A 21,572-nucleotide genomic window follows, 5' to 3' on the forward strand; every position below is an offset into this window, starting at 1 on the left:
CATTACATACCCATCAACTTCTGCTTTTATTCACCACCAAACCACACTTTTTTAGGAAAGATTTCGATCGGATAACAATTGTAATGAGAATGACCCACACTTTTCGACTCCTATACCAACATGAGTCCTTTTAGCATATTTCGTTCTTACTCACATATTTCATAGAAAAAGAAAAAATTCTAAGAGATCCCTCGACGTAAAATTGCTCCAATATCGTTAAACAACTCGATATAAATGTTGAAATAGTCGGAACGTTACATTCCTCATCTGCCAAAGGCTGTGAGGATTGAGAGCATAATGATAAGTAGTTGAATTTAATGTTGAATAATGCATTGATCAAAGTTAGGAAAGAAATAATAAAATAAACAAACTCACACCAACATTTACTCACCATTACTGACTCCAACTTTAAAATCTTTTCAAAATTCTATATTTTTTTTTATAAATAAATATTAAAACAACTTTGAATTTGATTATATTTTTGTCCATCAAATCTTCAAATATTTTAAAACAACATGATCTAACTTATATATATATATATATTTATTTATTTATTTTAATGGGTTAAATATAGCTTAATAGAGACGGTCGGGGAATATAATCCTGTCTTCGGCCCCATTTATCTAGATGGGAGAAAATATTTCTCACTCAATCCCTCTTTCCTGGTCTAAATAGAGAACCTTTTTCTTATCGGGCTGAGTCCGAATGTGATGTTCTACATTGGTTGAGGATGAGAACAAAACACTCTTTATAATTATAATGGTGTGGAAACCTTCCCCTATTAGAGCGTTTTAAAGCTTTGAGGGGAAGTCTGAAAATGAAAGCTCAAAGAGAACCATATAGTGGTAGGTCTAGGTCATTACATGTTTTAAAGCCTTGAGCGGAAGCTCAGAGAGGACAATATATGCTAGCGGTGGGTCTGGGTCATTACACCCAACAACACCATAAAATGGTTATCTCTAAAAATTAAATTTCGAGTTTCAATATATACTTTAAATCTTCGGCTTAAAAGTATCCATAAATTTAATAATTTTTTTTTAAAAAATAAATTTAAAATATTGAACCATATCCAACCAAGATGGAAAGCAACCACATTAGAGTTATATTTACTTCTCCAAACTTTTCTCTTCAAATATCTCAATCTTTAGCTCTAAGAAAGTGTGGAAAATGTGTAACCTATTGCTTAGACATCTCGAGAATATAATAAACCCTAAACCCGAAAATAGTCACATCACGACTCAAACTCGGGATTTCTTTGAACCAATAAAATTAAAACTCAACGGCTTGTTTGAGAGACTAGTTTTACCAAACTTCTACTACGAAAGGCTTCGCTCTTGTTGGAGTTGTCCAAAAAAAAAAAAAAAAAAACTCGTACCCACAGTTCATGGAACAGTGCGACAAATAACTGAACCTTGAACGAAATTGAGAACCAAATATATGTTTCAAGCGTTATTACCAGAGTCGTTCTAGATCCCAATTTTTATATGAAATTCTAGCCGATCTCTATTCTCGAGACAGCTTTTAAACATTTATAACAGATTATTAAACGAAACGTGACATAAATAATTATTAATATATAATAAAAGAATGTGTTAAATGGAAGCAATGGTAGAGAGAAAGGTATATGAGTATTAGGGTTATAAGCACTTCATAAGCAAACAAAACCAATGCCTCAAAGCATTGTTAACAAACAAACCCATCACACTTAGTGGGTGCAAAAATATTACTTTTGAACCAATTTTTATTTATTTGTTTATTTATTATTATTATTTTTGAGTATGTTTTAAGTCACATTGGAGAATGAAAATTTTTATTTTTTCTTTTTAACATGATTCTCTCTCATCATTTTTCTCACATTAGGGTTTTTTTTTCTCTCTCTAAGTCGTTTTATATTATAAATTCGTTTGAGATTTTGTTAAAGGTGTATACGGGTTGGATTGGGTTTGGTTCGAGAATTTTTTGGATCAATCTGAAATTTTGGATTGGTTGAATGGGTGATTTGTGTAACGTGAATAGAGTTTACAACTCAACCCAACTTAACCCGATACAATCCATGGGTGACTCGAGAAACTTGAATAGAGTTTATAACCTAATCCGATACATCCCAATGAGTGACTCGAGCAATCTGAATACAGTTTACAACCCAATTCAACTTAACCCGACAAAACCCAATGGGTGACTCGAGCAACCTGAATAGAGTTTATAACCTAACTCGACACAACCCAATGGATGACGATTCTAGCAACCTGAATAAAGTTTACAACCCAATTCAACTTAACCCGACAAAACCCAATGGGTGACTCGAGCAACCTGAATAGAGTTTATAACCTAACTCGACACAACCCAATGGATGACGATTCTAGCAACCTGAATAGAGTTGCAATCCAACCCAACTTAATCTGACACAACCCAATGGGTAACTCGAGCAACTTGAATAGAGTTTACAACCCTACCCAACTTAACCCTACACAATCCAATGGGTGATTCGAGCAACTTGAATAGAATTTACAACCCAACTTAACTTAACCCGACACAACTCAATGGGTGACTCGAGCAACATGAATAAAGTTTATAACTTAACTCGACACAACCCAATGGATGACTCCAGCAACCTGAATAGGGTTGCAATCCAACCTAACTTAACCCGACATAACCTAATGGGTAACTCAAGCAACCTGAGTAGAGTTTACAACCCTACCCAACTTAACCCGACAAAATCCAATGAGTGACTCGAACAACCTGGATAGAGATTATAACCTAACCCGACACAATCCAATGGATGACTCGAGCAATCTAAATAGAGTTTACAACTCAACCCAACTTAACCCGACACAACCCAATAGGTGACTCGAGCAACTTGAATAGAGTTTACAACCCAACCCAACCCAACTTAACTTAAACACAACCCTCGATTCTTCAGGTTGAGTTGGGCATGTTACATTGATAACTTAAATCTCACAGTATTCAAATATCAAACATTCACAAGTCACAATGTATCGCTAACATTAATTACGATTATCAGGTATATTTAATTTTCATAACAATCTTAAAAGTACGGTTGAGTTGTGTTGGGTTATAACTCTATTTTCGAGTTAACTTATTAAAACAAATGTCAACCCATAATCTGACCCAAATTTTTTTATTTTTTAAAAATTCAACCCAATCCAAATCTCGGGTTTGGTTGGGTTATCAAGTTATATGAATAACCCTAGACTTGATTCGTTTATGTTACGTTTCATTGAATAATATTTAAAGAAAATTTTGACGACAAAACATACTAGAACCAATCACAAACAGTCAGTTTTCAAGCACCCGATCATGGGACGGACCAAAAGAGAAAGAATGCCACAATCGAGACTTCCTTAGATATCTCTCGATAAGAGATATTAGCTCAGTTGGATCGACATAAACACAAACGAGGTAGATTCGTGAGTTTAGTCCAACATGAATTAGGGTTTTAAAAAAATATATATATGAGAGAGAAAGAGAGGAGAGAGAGAGAGCTTCAAAAGCAAGAAAAAATGGGAGAAATTGGGAGGGAATGAAATGATGTGTCATATCTCATCAGATACCAAAAAATAACAATATTAATAAAATAAAATAAAAAGAATTTTATTAGGCTTATAAGCTTAATTAATGTATTAATTAATCTAATTAATGATTATTAAGTGCTTAAGTATATCCCATTATCTCTTTAATTTTCCATTTAAAATTATTAATAATGAGAAAAAAGAGGACAGACTTTGTGAATATTTCAATTAAAATTTAAATAATTATGATTATTTTGGAGAATTAAAATTAGGGTTTGTTGGGTTAAACATTTGGTTTTGACTTGAAAACCCTAATCAATAAAATAATTCTAGAACCCGAACCATCTCGATTGAGATAGAGATGTAAAGTTATTTGTGATAAATTAGGTTTAATTTGAGTTAATTGAATCTCGTACATGTTCGGTTTGGTTGAGTCACGTTATTGGGTTTAATAGTGATTTCTAATATCGTATCAAATTGTATATTAGGTCGTTTTCTTCTGCTGTAATATCGAGTGTTTGAAAAATCTGGTGACTCAAACAATCTGATCAACTCTACCGAACTAGTAGTATTTGGGTTAAGTTATGAACTCATTTGACTTAGATTTGGTTCAAATAAATCAGACCAACCCAAACCCAAACCCAACTACAGTAATATCGAGTGTTGAAAAATCTGATGACTCAAACAATTTGACTCAACTCGTACTATTTCGATTGAGTTATCAACTTATTTGAATTATATTTGGTTCAAATAAATCTGACCAACCCAACCCAACTTAGCTCGTACTATCTGAATTGAGTTATAAACTTGTTTAGGTTGAATTTGGTTCAAATAAATATGACTAACCTAACCTAACCCAACCCAACCCAACCCAACCCAACCCAGCCTAACCCAGCCTAACCCAGCTAGTAGTATTTGAGTTGAGTTATCAACTTATTTGAGTTAGATTTAGTTCAAATAAATAACCAACCCAATCCAACCTAGTTCGGACTATTTGAGTTATTTTGAGTTAGATTCGGTTCAAATAAACGAAAACAATATTAATTTAGTTATATATAGTTACTCCTCAAATTAATTTAGGTTGAACCGAACCAACTTAAATTATTCTTAATTAAAAAAATATTACTTAAAGAGTGATATATATACATTTATTTACTTATTTACTACGCAATAACTCTTATAGATGTATTAGTCTCCGCAATATAATTTTTCAAACCATATACTAAAATTGAGTCAAAAATTTTAATTAGTATTAAAAATAAATAAACAAAATAAATCTCAACCATTTAAATATGAGATCTCACATCTGTTGGAGAGAGAAACGAAACCTTCTTCCCTCCGTAAGACGTACAAACATCTTCTTAGTACATACATTTTAGAATCGTAAGATATGTAAGGTGCATTATATAGCTTGAACTGTTACACTAAATCTCTGGATTAGTTAATAACGCAGATATTTTATAATTAAATTAAGTTAAATTGATTAGTTAATAATTGAGTTTTAGGGTTGGTTAGGTCTAAAAAAAATTAACAACCCTAATACGAATTTTCCACGTGTAAATAAAATATTAAAAAAATTATATACTATTAATTCAAAAGTGTAAACGAATGAATAATTATTATTTTATATATTTAACTACTAAAGTGTGTTTGAAATTCATTTATTAAGGAAGAAATTGTAATTTATATGGTTTAATTATTTATATATATTTTATATTTATATGTAATTAATACGGTCGTATTTTTAATTTAAGTACCAATAATGCAATTTATTTAATTTTTAAAAAAATTATTACTAAATAAATATAAAACTATTGGATAGTTTAACCTTATTATAATCATATATAATATTAAAAAAAAGTATTCTCATAGTTTAAATTACAATGGTATGTATTTTAGAATTAAAAATAAGAGAAATTAATATATGTGCTCTAATATCATATAATATATTTATGGGCTCAATATATATATATATATATATATATTTATGAATTTTTATACCATCTATAAGTTCTAAGGAATGAATTTTAAAGCGTATTTTAAAATTTAAATATTTTTTATTTTGCACAAGAATTTGATGATCGACTAAAAGAGGAGTATATTAATGAATTGAGACCACTTTTAGAAGTGATTTTGTAACAGTCCAAGCTCATCACTACTAGTAGATATTGTCTGTTTTGACCCATTACATATGACTGTTTTCAGGCTCACGATGTAAAACGTGTCTATTAAGGAGAGGTTTTCGCACCCTTATAAAAGATGACCCAAGTCCTTGTTGGTACACTACCCGGTGTTTAGCTTTGGTGCCATTTGTAACAACTCAAACCCAACGATAGTAGATATTGTCTACTTTGATCCCTAACGTATCGTCGTCATCCTCACGATTTTAAAACGTGTTGGTTAGTGTACTTCGTTCCCCTTTCCAATTGACGTGGGACTTAACTTTTTAAAACGCGTTTGCTAGTAGATATTGTCCACTTTGATCCATTGCATATAACCGTCATCCTCACGATTTTAAAACGCCGTTTGTTAGTGTATTTAGTTTTCTTCTCCAAATGATGTGAAACTTAAATTTTTATTTTTATATCTAAAAGTTTCTTTAAAAATATAAAATTTATAAAAATGTAAAATTTAAACATCAAAAGATAAAAACAATTTAAAATAACATCAACTTTTAAAAATAATAAAAATAAATAATTATCCGAATTATAAAAATAAAAAAAAACTTATTAAAATTTTTTAATAAGGCTGAGGCAGACTCATAACATTATTTTTAAATTTAAAAAAAATAAAAATTTAAAGATTATAATAAATAACAAAATATTTAAATAAATAAAAATAATAAAATAATAAAATTACATAACGTCTCTCCAAAGACTCCCATAAACCCGAAGAGAAGACCACTCGATAATAAATACAGTATTCATATACAAAATACAGTCTTCTCTTCTCTCTCTACTTTCTCTCTCCTCTTTTTTTTTTTTTTTCCTCTCTCTGCGAGTGAATTTGCAGAGCTCTCAAATCTTGCCTGGCACCTACTCTCTCTCTCTCTAGCCCTGGAGAGACGGTGGTGAGCTCTGAGAGAGGGAGGGTCCATTCCATGAGCAGTGATTTCATTGCTTTAACGGAAAATGTTGAATCTAGCAAGCTTTGTCCACCTTCTATCTGGAATTTCTTGAATCTTTTGTTCTGAAAATGGGGAAGAATTCGTCACTGAGATCGTTGTTTTTGAGGATTCAAGTGTGAAGAAGAAGAAGAAGAAGAGGAGAATAGAAGCTTTGTTGCATCGATGGTGGCTGCCATTACTGGAGCAGCTTCAACCCATACCCCAATCCCTAAAACCTCGGCTCAACGGAGTGAGCAGCAGCAAGATCATATCAGAAACCAAGCGAGGCCTCCGCTGTTACCTTCCGAGAGGGACAATGGGATTCTCAACCGAAAACCTAGAGGCAGACAGGTTCCTTCAAGGTATATGTCTCCTTCGCCTTCGACTTCTACTTCTAGTGCCTCAACTACTTCATCGTCGGCTTCTTCTCGGCGATTTCCGTCTCCATTGCTCTCTAGGTCCAGTAATTTGACACCTGCATCGACTCCATTGCCTTCGTTGGGACCTAAGCGGTCCCAATCGGTGGACCGGAGGCGATCAATGACGCCCCGGTCGATGACTCCGGTTATCGATTCTAGACACGGGAATGCGAGTGAGAGTTCGGCGGCTGCGAAGCTTTTGGTTACTTCGACTAGGAGTTTGTCGGTTTCGTTTCAAGGGGAGGCGTTTTCCTTTCCGATTAGTAAAACTAAGGCTACTGCGACGCCGATGAGCAATGCAAGAAAGGGTTCGACGCCGGAACGTCGTAGGGCGACTCCACTTAGGGATAAGAGCGATGGGTCTGGAGTTCAGGTGGAGAATTCGAAGCTCATTGATCAACATCGCTGGCCGGCGAGGATCCAGCATGCGAATTTGGATGGGAACCCGTTGTCGAGGAGTTTAGATTGCGGCGCTGAGCAGAAGAAAGTGAATGGAATGGGATCTGAGATGGTGGTTCGGGCGTTACATCAAGCAATGCAAGATGACTGTAGAAGAGCTTCTTTTGACGGTCGATTGAGCTTGGATTCAAGCAGTTCTGAGTTGTTGAAGGCAGTTCGGCAAAGCCCAGATGCGGATTCAGTGAATGAGTCTTCTGTGCCCTCTGATCTCACTACTTCTGATACGGACAGTGTATCCTCCGGCAGTACTTCAGGAGTTCAAGATTGTGGTTCGGCTGCCAAGGGGCGAAATGGGCCTCGAGGGATTGTTGTATCTGCGAGGTTTTGGCAGGAGACCAACAGCCGGCTGCGGCGCTTGCATGATCCTGGTTCTCCTTTATCGACTAGTCCTGGGGCAAGACTGGGAACCGCATCAAAGTTCAGTCAGTCAAAACGGTTCTCAAGTGATGGTCCACTTTCATCTCCACGAACAATGGCTTCCCCTATTCGAGGTGGCACAAGGCCTCCATCCCCAAGTAAGCTTTGGACTTCTTCGGTATCATCGCCATCAAGGGGAATGTCTAGTCCTTCCAGGACAAGAAATGGTGTCGGTGGCTCCTTGGTTAGTAACTCAATGAGTACGCCCTCCATTCTCAGTTTCTCTGTTGATATCCGGAGGGGGAAAATGGGGGAAGATCGCATTGTTGATGCACACGTATTGAGGCTTCAGCATAACCGTTACTTGCAATGGCGGTTTGTGAATGCAAGAGCGGATGCAACGTTCATGTTGCAGAGACTAAACGCAGAGGTACTTCTTGTGTGCAGGATTGCTTACCCTTTCAATTATTTCTGTGGTTTTTTTTCTAACCCCATTATTACTGTGGAGGTTTTCAATATCTACTTACAGTTTAGCTTATACTTTGTTCTTCTTCTTGATGCACGCCCTGTCTCTCATAGATTGTTACATCCAAAAGTTGGACTTAAATCAGATCTAACGTTGCTAGCCATATCCACTACTTTCAATCATCTTTCTTCTAGATTTCTATCTTAAATTGCCTGTTCAGTAACTACTGAATCTTTCATATGGAACTTCCTATGGGTGGGATGTATGAACGGAGGGGATGCTCACCGCATTTGGTCACGATGCTATTGTCCTTAGGTGGTATAATTAGTTTTCCTCATTTAGGGATTTAGTTACAGACATCCTTGGAGAGTTGTTCTTCCGGATTTAGAGTATTTTGGGTGAGTTTCTTACTTGGTTAAGACACACAGTTCATCCTTGGAGGTACAATTTTCAAAGAAGCAAATGTTTCACATTTTTCTTTGTCCTTGGAAAATTGGATTCAATTTTCTTTTTAGGATTCTACTTTTTCATTTCCTTTACTGCACTGACACTACTCATGAATTATCTTCTATGCTCCCTTCTACTTAAAGGATAGGATCTAGTATAAGTTTTTTTCTTGATAAATTCCTCTTCTTTCCTTTTTGAATGAGGTTTTTTAGTCCTCTCTTCTAGAACCCAAACCCTCTACTTTGGTTTCCTGTACTTTTTAACTTATGGGATGGTAGAGTTTCCACCAATCTAGATGTTTGTCTTTAAGGGATTGTTTGGAGTTTGTTTTTGATTTTTTAAAAACAAAAAATCATTTTATAATTAAGTGGAAAACTTCAATTTATTTGAGATGAAATGGAAACTTCAATCTAGAACAACTATGGTGACAAAAGTCTAATGTGGAAGGCACTTATATATGTCCGTTCCTTAAGAAGCTCTATTTTGTGTGTGACATATTAAATTAACTAGTATCTTTGTATACGGTCTTCAAAATGTTCTATGCTAAAAAGCCATAATCTGTAGTTCCTCAAACTATTTTCACCTTCTAGCATGCTTTTTGTGAGTAGAGATAAGTTATTGGAAGATGGTAACAAAAGTCTAATGTGAGTGAGACATATATGTCTGACATGCAATAAGCTACGATCGATTAATATGTGACTTATTAGCTTAACTACTACCTTATATAAGATCCCCATGAAGGTGCTTTCTGAAATGCTGAAATTCACGCTTCCTTTCACTCTTTTCACCTTCCAGTCTGCTTTTATTGGAAAGAGACAATTTATTGATTCCCTATTGTGGCTAACGGGGTGGTCGATGACTGCAAGCAAAGGCACGTGTGGGGTTTTGAGTTCAAATGGTAAAGGCTTACCAGTTGCAACAAAGTTGATTGGTCTTTCCTAAATATTGTTCTACATTCTAGGTAATTGGTGGTAATTGAAGGAACTGAATGTATGGGGGTATCAAGATGAATTGGCTGACACTGAACAAGCTGACGAGAGCCTCTCTGGGACTTTCTCCCTTTCTTCCACTCCATTGATAGACTTTGTGAGGTTTTTAGTCATTGGCAGGTATCATATTATCATGGTGGCACTGAGTTTAGGAGAGTAAATTTGATGTTTGCAGAAAAGGGGGAAATTTAAGTATGTGCATCAATGAAAACTTTGAATTAGTTAAGTGTTAGGTTCCCTTATTTGAAGTGACTCTCTCTCATCCTCCCCACACTGCCCTACCAGCCCCCAACACCCAACCTCTGGTGTCCCCAAACCGCTCCGTCCAACTGCCTCTCCTCACTAATGGACAGAAGAAAATACCCACACTTGGTTTCCGTTGAAAAATAGACGGAAAAACACAATCGAGATTGAGCACCAATACTGAGGAAGTAGGGCAAAACTCACTAAATCACAAATGACATCTTTTTTTATCTCTTCACTGGACGTTGGTGCTTTGGATAACCAAGACTTTCTCCACACTCCTTCCTGCTCCACTCAACCAAAAGTTCTTCACAGAAACTCGAGTTGATGACCTGACCTTGTGGGTTGAAAAGACTTCAAACAGGAAGGGAACCATTGCAGAAATCGCCAAAATAAAAAACAATGGAAGATTGGACAAACTCATTATCCCAAACAGTGAGGGCAGAAGTGGTTGGCGATCATTTTATGCCCTATTACTTAATTCTGCTCCACCCACCCAAACCATCCAACCAATCAATACAGCTAACCCCCATAAATTTCCTCCCCCCTTCTGATCTCCCCTTGCCCGTGTAACTACTGGCTTCTCCTCTCTAACAAGGCAGCAATGTTTCTATATCTCCTGTGTTTCTTGACCCCTTGTTTATTTTTTTTTTATTTTTTTTTATAAGAGACAATTTCATTGATGAGTGAAATTTACAAGAGGGATGTATAATCCATGATGTTTACAAAGACCTTCCCAATTTGCAACGAGGGAGGTATAACTATAGGAAGTAAAAATATTAGATAGTTTACACCAAGATATTTCTTGACCCCTTGTTTAAACTGTCCATTTTCGTTCTTGGCAGCTGGCACCATGCTTGGGTAAGGCAAAATACAAGCCGGCCAAAGTATGATTGTTAAAGTTAGTTCTATTTAGTTGATTACAATGTTGGTGCTATCTATCATGGACGTAACTAAGTCTTACTCTTCCATGAGGTCTCCCCTACCTTTCTCAGGTTTGGAGACTTGGAATTCCTATCAAGTCCCTGATATATATTTTGATGATTCAAGTTAATTTTACCAGTCCTGATAAGCAAGCATCCAAATGGTTTGTATAATTTGTAACTAGAATAACTAAGAATATGATTGTTGTGGTTGGTTTGGTCATGGAGTGGGGAATGTATTCTGGGGGAAATGATTTGGTTTAAAATATGACAACAAAGAAGTTGTGGACAGAAACAATAAATTAAGAAAGTTTACAGAAACGACTAATTTTTTTCATTTTTCAACATCCTCAAAAATCTTCCTACCCCCTTCTATATAAAATTTCTTAAAGAAGAGCCCTTGATAGCATCCAATGGTTCTTATAGTGGTTTTAGTCCTTCATGTACCTTTTAATATCTTTTAATTAAAAAAAGAAAAATAAATTAATGAAGTTTCTGCTTTCTATCGATAGAACTGGTTTGGCCCTTTTATGTTTACTAATACTACAAGTAGTCATTTCATGATTTCTACATTACTAATTTCATGTATATCTTTAGTCGTGTCTTTTTCCATAATTTTTTGAATATCTGAATGCATTTCTTTTTTAATGCGAAACAAATATATGTGAACACACAATTTCGTTCATAGAGTTTGTGGAATTACTTGCTGCTATATCAGTGTGATTGGGATATTGAGTCCATTAGTTTTATTGTCTTTTTTTTTTTTTCTGCGCCAGAGGAATGTTTGGAATGCATGGGTCACTATTTCAGAACTAAGGCATACTGTCACACTTAAAAGAATCAAGTTACTATTACTACGGCAAAAATTGAAGCTGACATCCGTCCTCAAAGGACAAGTAAGATTCAGACTCCTTTTCTTTTTTTCTCTCATAGAACGTCATTTGGTCGATATTTTTGTCTCTTTAAATGCCATCATATTATATAGCACACACACAAAAATGCTATCGAACTTGATAAGTATCTTTTCTTCGTTTTGCTTGTTGAGAAAAAAAAAAAAACATTGCGTCGTTCTTCTAAATGACACTTGAAGTGCCATTTTATTACAACTCTTGAAGTGTCAATGAAGTAACACTGAGCCAAATTACATTGATTATATGCGAAGTTATTCTTCTTCTTTCTAGTTGAGCCCTTCACCATCAAAAGACTTAGGAAGGTTGGATAAGCAGCACCTGACCATCAAGGATAGAAATTGATAGTTTAGGACTAACTTGTGACCAATTGACAATTTTCTATTCTTGTCTTAATTTATTCGTCTAGTTTCGTATTTGTGACCAATGACTCATATTTGTACTTCTGCTCATTGACTTGGTTTCTCATTAGGTGTTTTTTTGTAAATCTATTTTATATGATGGTTTCTATTTTTTCCTTAGTGTATATATATATTCCAGAGCACCCTAGCCATCTGCGTTCTGTAGGAGTTTGTTTTCAGTATTTTCTTGGAAAAGATTATGACTGTTCTCTTTTGAAGATTGACATTCAAAACCATCTAAATCGAAAGATTCATAAACTTTCAAATTTCACAGACAGTGGCATTATTGACCAATATCTAACCCACTTGTTAGAATTTTTTTATAGAGAAATGAAATATTAATTGACTAAGGAACCTTTGTAGGATGAAAGGGATGATCGAAATGTTCTTATGTAGAATAAGGCCAAAACGTGAACTAGTTTTCACACATTTCATGTGTGCAACATTGTTACATTTGGGACTTGCATTAATGTTTATTTGATATCACCTGATCTTTTTATGCGATAAGGAACTCTCCTATATTAGGTTCTTTGATACTATAGTTTTTTTTTTTCCTAATTTTATATTCTTTTTACAAGAACTAGTTCTTGGTTCCTAGTTGGTGTAAATGCTCCCCTTGAAGAAGTTTCTCGTAACTCTGTTGGATGGAGTCTACCCCTCTTTTGTAATTTCATAGCATCAATGAAAGTTTTCTTATAGCATGTATATATATACATACATATATGCATATTGCCTGTTCTTACTATATGAGCAGGAAAGATACTTTTGGTTTCAAGTTTTAGTACATAAAATTAGATCCGTAATTCATCTTTTTCGTGTTTCTCAACATACATGCAATTTTTGTTTCCCAAAAGAAAGACCATATACAATATGAAAAAGAAGGCTCTGAAAGTTTTACCCATTTGAAAGGCGACTTTGAACCTTTTCAACTGATATCAAGGTGATATGTCTACGTTGAACATCAGGTTAGGATCCTTTTTAATTTTGACGAGTATCAACTCTGTTTTGGATAAAAAAAAAAAAACTACACTGAATAAATGAAAACACAAAATGAAGGAGAAGAAAGCCTCATCCCAGGTTAAGGAAGTTTCAAAAAATTAAAAAAAGAAAAGAAAAGGAAAATACAATTAGGGCAAAGAGAAGAAAACCCATAGTTACCGAAAAGGTTGAACAATCTGGACCAGGTAAAATCCACAAAGCAATATGCTCTTGCAAACTAGAGAACATTCTTCTCTTATAGATTCAATGGTTTCTTTCAAAGAAGCTTTTGGGCGTCTTTGTAGGGTGATAATCAAAGCAGTCATGGAGAAGAGTAATGATGATACTGTTAGGAAGAATAATGTGCGACCCAAATGAGTTAAAGGAGGGTAGTCCAGAAATGTGAAGCCTTTGAGCAAAGGATGATAAGGTGATCTTACTTTTCTTTCTTGTTTGTGAATAAGGCACATCAATTTGGGGGAGGTTTCGTTGTTTGGTTACTTCCTTTTCCGTTGAATGACTTTAGTTTTTCCTTAGTGTGAAAGATTATGATTCCCAAAAGGTTAAGTTTTTCGTGTGGCAGATTATGCAAGGAAGAGTTAACACATTGGAATTGGATGTCAGCCAGGGAATCCTCTTTGGTCACACCACTATTGTATTCTTTGTAGGAGCACAACAGAGGTTTTAGATCATTTACTCCAAAGATGCGATTTTGTTAGGGTTGTGTGGGGATGTTTCTTTTAGACATCTAGTTTTAGCTTTGCCCGCTTGCAAGGTTGTAGGGAGACAATTTCAAAGCTTCTTATTCGTCTTCGACAAGAAAGAGCTGTTTTTTTGGCAGGCTGGGTTTCCTCCATTTTTATGGGGTCTTGGATGTGAGTGAAATAATATAATATTTAGATGGAGGGGGAAGTTGGGTTTCTTGTTAAATTCTATGTTTCTCTTTAGGCATGGATTACAAAGTCCTTCCGCAATTACTCGCTAGGTCTTATTATATTGGATTGGAGCCCCTTTGTATACTTGGTTGCTAGGCTCCCTTTTTTATGAGTTTCTCTTTTTTGTAAGCCCTTGCATTCTTTCATTTTTTAGAAAATAAAAGTTCGGTTTTTCGTAAAAAAGAAAAAAAAGTTACCCCTTCCAAATCCATTTGCACATTGGATAATTGAGAAAGGGTAGTTTTCATGCAATCTTCATATGTCCCCTTCGTTTGCACATGGGATAATTGAGAAGAGACTTTATATTTTTATCAATACTCTTAACCCTCCCCTAAACACTAATCAATATAGAACTTTGATTGTCTTCTCAATAATCCTCCACTCAAACAAAGGATCACCATATGTCCCCTTCATTAGTCATTTATAGAGAATCTCGCCTGTTCGATAGATCTCAACAATGGATGAGCAAGACTACATCTCCGAGGCTCATAACTTCTTTATTCATCACTCAAGCACCTTGAGAATTCCACTGACCTATCTGATTTTTCTAAGAATTGCATTGACATGGCTGATTTTTCCAAGAATTTTGCTAACATGGCTTATTTTGTTACGAATTCCACCGACATGACTGATTTTGGGGCTCTGGCTGATTTTCCTAAGAATTCCATTGACATGTCTGATTGTCTTGAGAATTCTGCTTGACATGGCTGGTTTTGGGGCTCTAATATCACTTATTGGGGACAATGTACCTTCATATTACTATAACGGTATAATGTTACCACTTTGTACATAAACTCTTCTAGCGTGGTAACTTTGTCTTACTGAAAAAATGTCTTTAAGTTTGTGTCCTTGTGGTGAATGATCGATTTTGTGTTGATTTTATTCTTCAAATTCTAACATGAGCGTTTTAACTTAATCGATGTGATTGTAGATAAGTTATTTGGAAGAATGGGCTATTTTAGACAGAGATCACTCCAGCTCCATGCTTGGAGCAACTGAGGCTTTGAAGGCCAGTACCCTACGGCTCCCAGTTGTTGGGAAAGCAATAGTATGTGCTCCTGCACCAATCTCTACCTTCATTGAAAAGCGGTGCTAATCAATGTTCAAAATATGAAGAAAATAAATCGTTCTTATTTTATCAGGCTGATATTCAGAACCTGAAGGATGCTGTGGGTTCAGCTGTTGATGTTATGCAGGCAATGGCATCTTCAATATGCTCTCTCTCATCTAAGGTGCTGCTTTACCTATAATTTCTACCTGTCTGATAAAGTTAATCATTTTTCTGCAAGCCTAAGTTTACGAGTAGATCGCTTGAAACTATGTACTTCTGTAGATTCAATTTAGGTTTTTCGGTTCGGTATGAGAAATCTCGGGATGCTGGTTATTTTCATTATCATATGGTGTTCATCCTGGAGGCTGAAAACTAATGCTTTTACCCTTTTCTGTAGCTTTCCACTTACGAATGAAAAGATAATGGCATCCTTGACTTGTATTCCTTTTACATAGCTTATATCTTAGAAATGGTTGTCTCATTCACAGGTAGAAGAAACAAACTCCGTTGTGGCTGAACTGGTTAAGGTGACGGCAAAGGAACGGATTTTCCTTCAACAATGTGAAGACTTTTTGTCCACTCTTGCAGCCATGCAGGTTAGTCGTAGTTATCGAGTCTTGATAATCGAAAAGTGAACTGTCTTCGTGTTGCGTTTCTCTTTGTTTTACCGTTTGGTTGTTATGAATAGGTGAAAGATAGTAGCTTGCGGACGCACATATTGCAACTGAATCGATTTCCAACAAGACAGCAGCCTAACAATTACATGTAGAACTGATATGATCCTGATGATATATGTCTCACTCCTCACCCGTTATTCTACTAACATTACACGGACCCCGTCTCGTTTTTCGACCCGATGGAGGCAGAAACTGAAGTAACACAAGAACAGATTGGTGATTTTTAGGATCTCTGGGTTTTGAAACCTTCTTGGTGGCTCCTCTCTATGTTGTTAAATGTATCTCTTTGTATCTGGAAAAAAGAAAAAGATGAACAAACAAACAAACAAACCCCATCCCTTTGATTAGCTGTGTAAAAGTGCAGCAATTCTCTATCCCTTTAGCCAACGAGTAAATGCCAATGCTGAATGTGTATATATATGTAATGTTCTCATCATTGTTGATTCTTGTAGTTTGTGAATTCTTGTGACTCCCTTTTTCCGTAACTCGTAACTCATCAAGACATCATTTCTGTTCGACTAAAGATTTTAGTGGATTGATAGACTTGTGTTCGTTGTTGTAACCGCCCAAGTTTACTATTAACAGATATTATCTGTTTTGGTTCATTACATATTGTCGTCAACTTCACAGTTTTAAGACGTGTGACGTGTCCACTATGGAGAGGGTTTAGCCTTACTTAGATAAGTGTCTTGCATCGTCCCGCGACGAACTCTAATACCATTTGTAATAACCATTTGTAATAAATTAAGTCTACTGTTAGTATATATTGTCTACTGGATATATTTGTTAACGGTTGACTTTGTATTTTACATGTTAAGCAAATAAAATATTAGTTATTGTAATGTTTTAATATTCACAAGATTTTTAAATAATTTAACTATTGATTTAATATAATTTAATTTTTAAAAAGAAAAAATAAATAAATATGTGTTTCTAAATCTCTTGAATAAAAGAAAACTCCACTTGAATTAATTAATTAAATTAGCCAACCAAATTGGAATCTCTCTCTAACAAAACTAACCAACATTTTAATATATATATATATATTTATTAGAAGAGCCCAATTGTATAAATTCTATGGATTATCCTATTTTATTTAAAATTAATAATACGGCTTTAGACATCGACAATAATATAGCTTTACAGGTCACAGGTCAATATTTCATCCACTCGGATATATCTTATAATTATATATGCCAAAATGAGCATAAAACAGCGATAACTGACATATATTCTTTCTTTTGAAGACAACCGCTCAAATTCTTGTACTCCTATTCATTGTACTTAAAAAAAATTATATTTTTGTTCATTTAGCTTCTCATGTTACCGCTCGTATCTATTTAGTATTTATGTAGACTTTTAATGCATACTTCTTCTATTAACGTACACCAGTCATTTTGAACACGGTTGCTTCATAAAATTATTTTTAATTTTGTTAATAAAACTGACACATGGTAATTGTGGTGGACGACTGATAAGAAAAAAGTATCTACGAGTTTCGGTCAATTATTAGCTCTTCAGTGGTACGTCACAACAAAATTTTAGGTTGATTTTTTCAATTATTATTCAATATTTATAAATAAATGAATTAAGTAAATATTCAAACAAGATATTGCCTATCAATGGTATATAATTAAGCTCTAAATTAATGCAAAACCAAATTAAAAAAACGTGGAAATTTCCCAAAATTAACGGTTAATTACTTGTTTATTTAAAGATAATTGAAATTAGGAGTTTATTGATTAATAATGGCATTTTCTTCCACCTACACGCAACGGCGACGTATCGAAAGATAATTTAAATAATTTTAGTTACCAACTGCCCTTTCTGTCGTTTCATCGATTTTGACATCGCACCAGAAAAACGACACAGCGTTTTGCGCCTTATTTACTAAAAATAATAAATACATTTTTTTGAGAAAAATATTGTTTTTTTTTATATAAAAAATAATAAATTTCAGCAAATTAATCAATTTTTATATGCAAAAATCTATAATTTTAATTTTTTTTTGTGGTAAATGTTCGGGCACAATTCCAAACAAGATATGATACGATAGCGTCTGAGGTGAACTTCTTTTAATTTTAAGCTGGTTCTTAGTCTAAGCAAATAGGTGATCGAACCTTTTACGAATGTGATTTTTGCATTGAGTACCACTTCCAACCGTCTATACCTAGGGATCATCAGTATATTTCGGGCTAGTGGGTTCACACAAGCCAATAACCCATTGAGTTGAGCTTGTTTTCTAGTTGGCATGTGTAGGTTTCACCTTGACGTGTCCGAGCTATAACTTGTGTACGTTTCGTTCGGTAATTGTATTAGATGGCAAGTTTCCCGAAAACTTTTAATTAAAAATTAAAAATTACTCTTAAACTTAAACAAAAAATTTTAAAAAAATTTCGAGTATTTTTTAAATAAAATATTAATGGTTTCCTAAACTTATTTTTTGAAAGTTTAAAAATAATTTTATTTTTTTTAACTTTTTTTTAAGTTTACCTTTTCCCGGTTTTAAAATATCTATGTTGTTGAGAGATTTTTATGCCCTGTTTTGTTATCTTCTATAACGGGTGAGATCTCACAATCCGCTCATTAGGGGTCCAGTTTCTTGGTCCATTGTTAATAGATATTGTCTATTTTGGATATCGATGAGATCTAACAATCGCTCATTAGGGTTCCAACTTCTTGGTCCATTGTTAACCGATATTATCCATTTTGGATATCGATTAGATCTAACAATCGCTCATTAGGGGTCCAGCTTCTTGGTCCATTGTTAACCGATATTGTCCATTTTGGATATCTGTTATTGAGAGATTTTTATGCTCGTTAAGGAATGTTTTGTTACCTTCTACAACCGGTGAGATTTAACAATCCATTAGGGGCCCAACTTCTTGGCCCATTGTTAACCGATATTGTCCATTTTTTAGCATTATATATTGTCGTCAACCTCAAGGATTTTATTTTATTTATTTATTTTTTTCCTGACAAAATATTAAAAGAAAAAGAACAAAAAACAAATTTAATCTAATCCATAAATAATTAACAACTCTTCTTATCTTTGTACACAATCAAATCAATCTAAGAACAAAAAACAGAGGATTTTGGGTCGTCGGAGATCGGAATCGGAATCGGAATCCTCAGCTTCTTCAACGGGTGAGGTCTCTCCACTTCTTCCTCTGCAAAGTCTTGTTTTGCACTTTGACTTTGACTTTTTTGCTGCCGGTCACTGGCGGGAAATCTCGACCAGACCTCCGGCACGGCAGGGACGTTAAGGTCAAATTCCCGGATATGGGTTTGCGTGAAGCTAGAGCTATTACTTTTATTACCACTGCCGCCGTCGTAGTGCCGTCGCTTATGGCCGCCGAGAGCCTGACCGGTGGGAAAACACTTAAAACAAATGGAACACTGGTGGGTCCTACAAGAATTAGACATGGTGGCAGTAATCGCCGCCGATACTTTCTCTCCACCGCCTCCTCCACCGCCATCAGATTTCCGATGGCTAGCCTTATGACCACCAAGAGCTTGATAGGAAGAAAATAATTTATTACAAATACTACAAGCATAAGACTGGGACGGAGATAAAGAAGACTTATTGTCAGTGTCAGAATCTGAGATTCTGCCACGGGCTAGAAGGAGAAGGCAAAAAGCGAAGTACTCGTCGTCGGAGTCGAACCGGGGTCGTTTGGAACGCTTGGATCGATGGGTCAATGGGTCGAAGGGCTTATGATTGAGGAGCTGGTCGTGGACGAGCGCGGAAGTAGGGGAATTGAGAGCTTCCAAGGCCATGGGTGAGGTTTGTTTTTTTAGTTGGGAGTGAGGGAAAAGAGGAAGGGAAATTGGGTTATAAAGAGGGAGGTGGACAGGTGAGTGAGTAGTGAAGTCGGTCAACTGAAAGGAAGGGAGTTGGAAGCTGAGGGTGTGGTTGGCGGTGGCTAAATGGTGGCTTTATGGGACCTTGAAAAAGTCAAACTAAAAAGGGTTGACTGTGTTTTTATTTTTATTTTTATTTATTTATTATTATTTTAATAATTAATTAAAAAATGGAAATTAGAAGAACTAGACGTTACTAGTGAGTGGGAGAATTATGGAGTGTCCCTCACGCATTAATTCCGTTTTATTTCTGATTTTTTTATATTTTATATTTAATTAGTCATCATTTATTATATATAAATTTAATTTATATATTTTTTAATTTTTAGGAATTAAAAAAAATAAAAATATTAGTAATTCTTTTAGTTTTGAATGAAATTGAATTATTAGGGTAAAATATTTGTTTATTAAATATAACATATATAAACTATTTACATTTGAATTAATATTTTTTAATAAAATGTAATTCATGAGGAAATAAAATTTTAATTTTAAAAATAAAAAATAAATTGGTTTAAAATAGTATTCATTTTTTTTAATGGGCCACGTGTACTTTTTTATCGCATTTTCCATAAATCACTGCCGTTTCCAACTCACAATGCTCCAACGTGGCACCAATCTATTCGACAGCTGTTCACTTTCTATTGGCTAACACCCATCATCCAACCTCCCCACCCAACTCCTTAATTCTTTTTATTTTAAATTTAAATAATACTGTATATATTATTTAATTAAATTCAAGGATAAAAATGAAGTTTTAGCATATTTATTTTATGTAATTAATATATTTTTGAATTTTGAATTTTATCTTTAAAAATATAAAATAGATACATAATATTTTTTTTATCTAATAGATCATTCAAATTTGATTTTTATATTTTTAAAATTAAATTATTAATATTTGAAATATTTATAAAAGAGGAAGTATAATATTAAAAAGTTTAAAAATAAAGTTTATTACGAGTATTTTTTGTAATTTAGTTAAAAATTGAAATTTTAGAGTCGTCGCCTTATGTCGTCTACGTGACAGCAACGGTTAAGCCCACGTCATCAATACGCGCTTCTCTTTCGCCATGCTGACGCGTGTTCCTTCTTTTTAGGGTCGAACAGTGCTTCCATAACTGACAACTAAAAACTGTCACATTCACCACATGGCCCTCTTTCATTGGCTGATTCAACTAAATTCCCTCCACGTGGTCTCCTCCTTGTCCACCACTTGCCACGTCATCATCCCAGTCAAAATCTCCACTTTCTTTTTTTTTAAACACGTTTATTATATTCTCTCTTCTTCAATGTCACATGTCAAAATACGATACGAGACGAACATATAGGATACCAAATATTATCAAACCATATGATCTATTGAGCTCGATTAATCAAGACAAGGTGTCTCTAAAAGCATTATGACTTTTGATGAGTGGCAGCGATTTATTTGATCGTTGTAAGTGACCACCGAATTTAGTTGAGGTTGTCGATGGTATTCTCTTGTGGTGGATGACGAGGGTAGTGGCGAGGGGTTACAGTAGCTGTGAAAAGTAAACCTAGTTTGAGGATATTTTAGTAATTTAGTAGATTATTAAAGTTTGAAGTGTTATTTTTTAATATATTATTTTAGTATATTATGTGGATAAAAGATATCAATTAAGGTGTGATTTTCTGCCCTTAAAATTGAAAATGAAAAAAATATATAATTAATTTTAAAATTTTCCTTTATATTTTATTTTTTTTATATCTATTTTAAATAAAATATTAATGATTTCAAAAAAATATTTTAAAAATCTTTAAATTAAATATTTTATAACTTTAGCAAAAATTTTAA

The 21,572-nt window shown here is 34.5% G+C and overlaps 2 protein-coding genes across 2 annotated transcripts; one reads left to right on the forward strand and one right to left on the reverse strand.

Annotated features, from left to right (window-relative positions):
- Positions 1–6,645: 6,645 nt before the first annotated feature.
- Positions 6,646–16,336, forward strand: LOC111471084 (QWRF motif-containing protein 2-like). Its single transcript, XM_023116778.1, has 6 exons — positions 6,646–8,301; positions 11,716–11,835; positions 15,093–15,209; positions 15,304–15,393; positions 15,701–15,808; positions 15,901–16,336. Exons 1-6 carry the CDS (start codon positions 6,820–6,822, stop codon positions 15,979–15,981), a joined length of 1,998 nt encoding a protein of 665 aa, XP_022972546.1. The 5' UTR covers positions 6,646–6,819; the 3' UTR covers positions 15,982–16,336.
- A 2,558-nt stretch (positions 16,337–18,894) lies between these two features.
- Positions 18,895–19,775, reverse strand: LOC111471090 (zinc finger protein AZF3-like). Its single transcript, XM_023116782.1, has one exon. It carries the CDS (start codon positions 19,667–19,669, stop codon positions 18,962–18,964), a length of 708 nt encoding a protein of 235 aa, XP_022972550.1. The 5' UTR covers positions 19,670–19,775; the 3' UTR covers positions 18,895–18,961.
- Positions 19,776–21,572: the final 1,797 nt, after the last annotated feature.

The sequence above is a fragment of the Cucurbita maxima genome, unplaced genomic scaffold (genome assembly GCF_002738345.1).
Source record: "Cucurbita maxima cultivar Rimu unplaced genomic scaffold, Cmax_1.0 Cma_Scf00048, whole genome shotgun sequence".
NCBI lineage: Eukaryota > Viridiplantae > Streptophyta > Magnoliopsida > Cucurbitales > Cucurbitaceae > Cucurbita > Cucurbita maxima.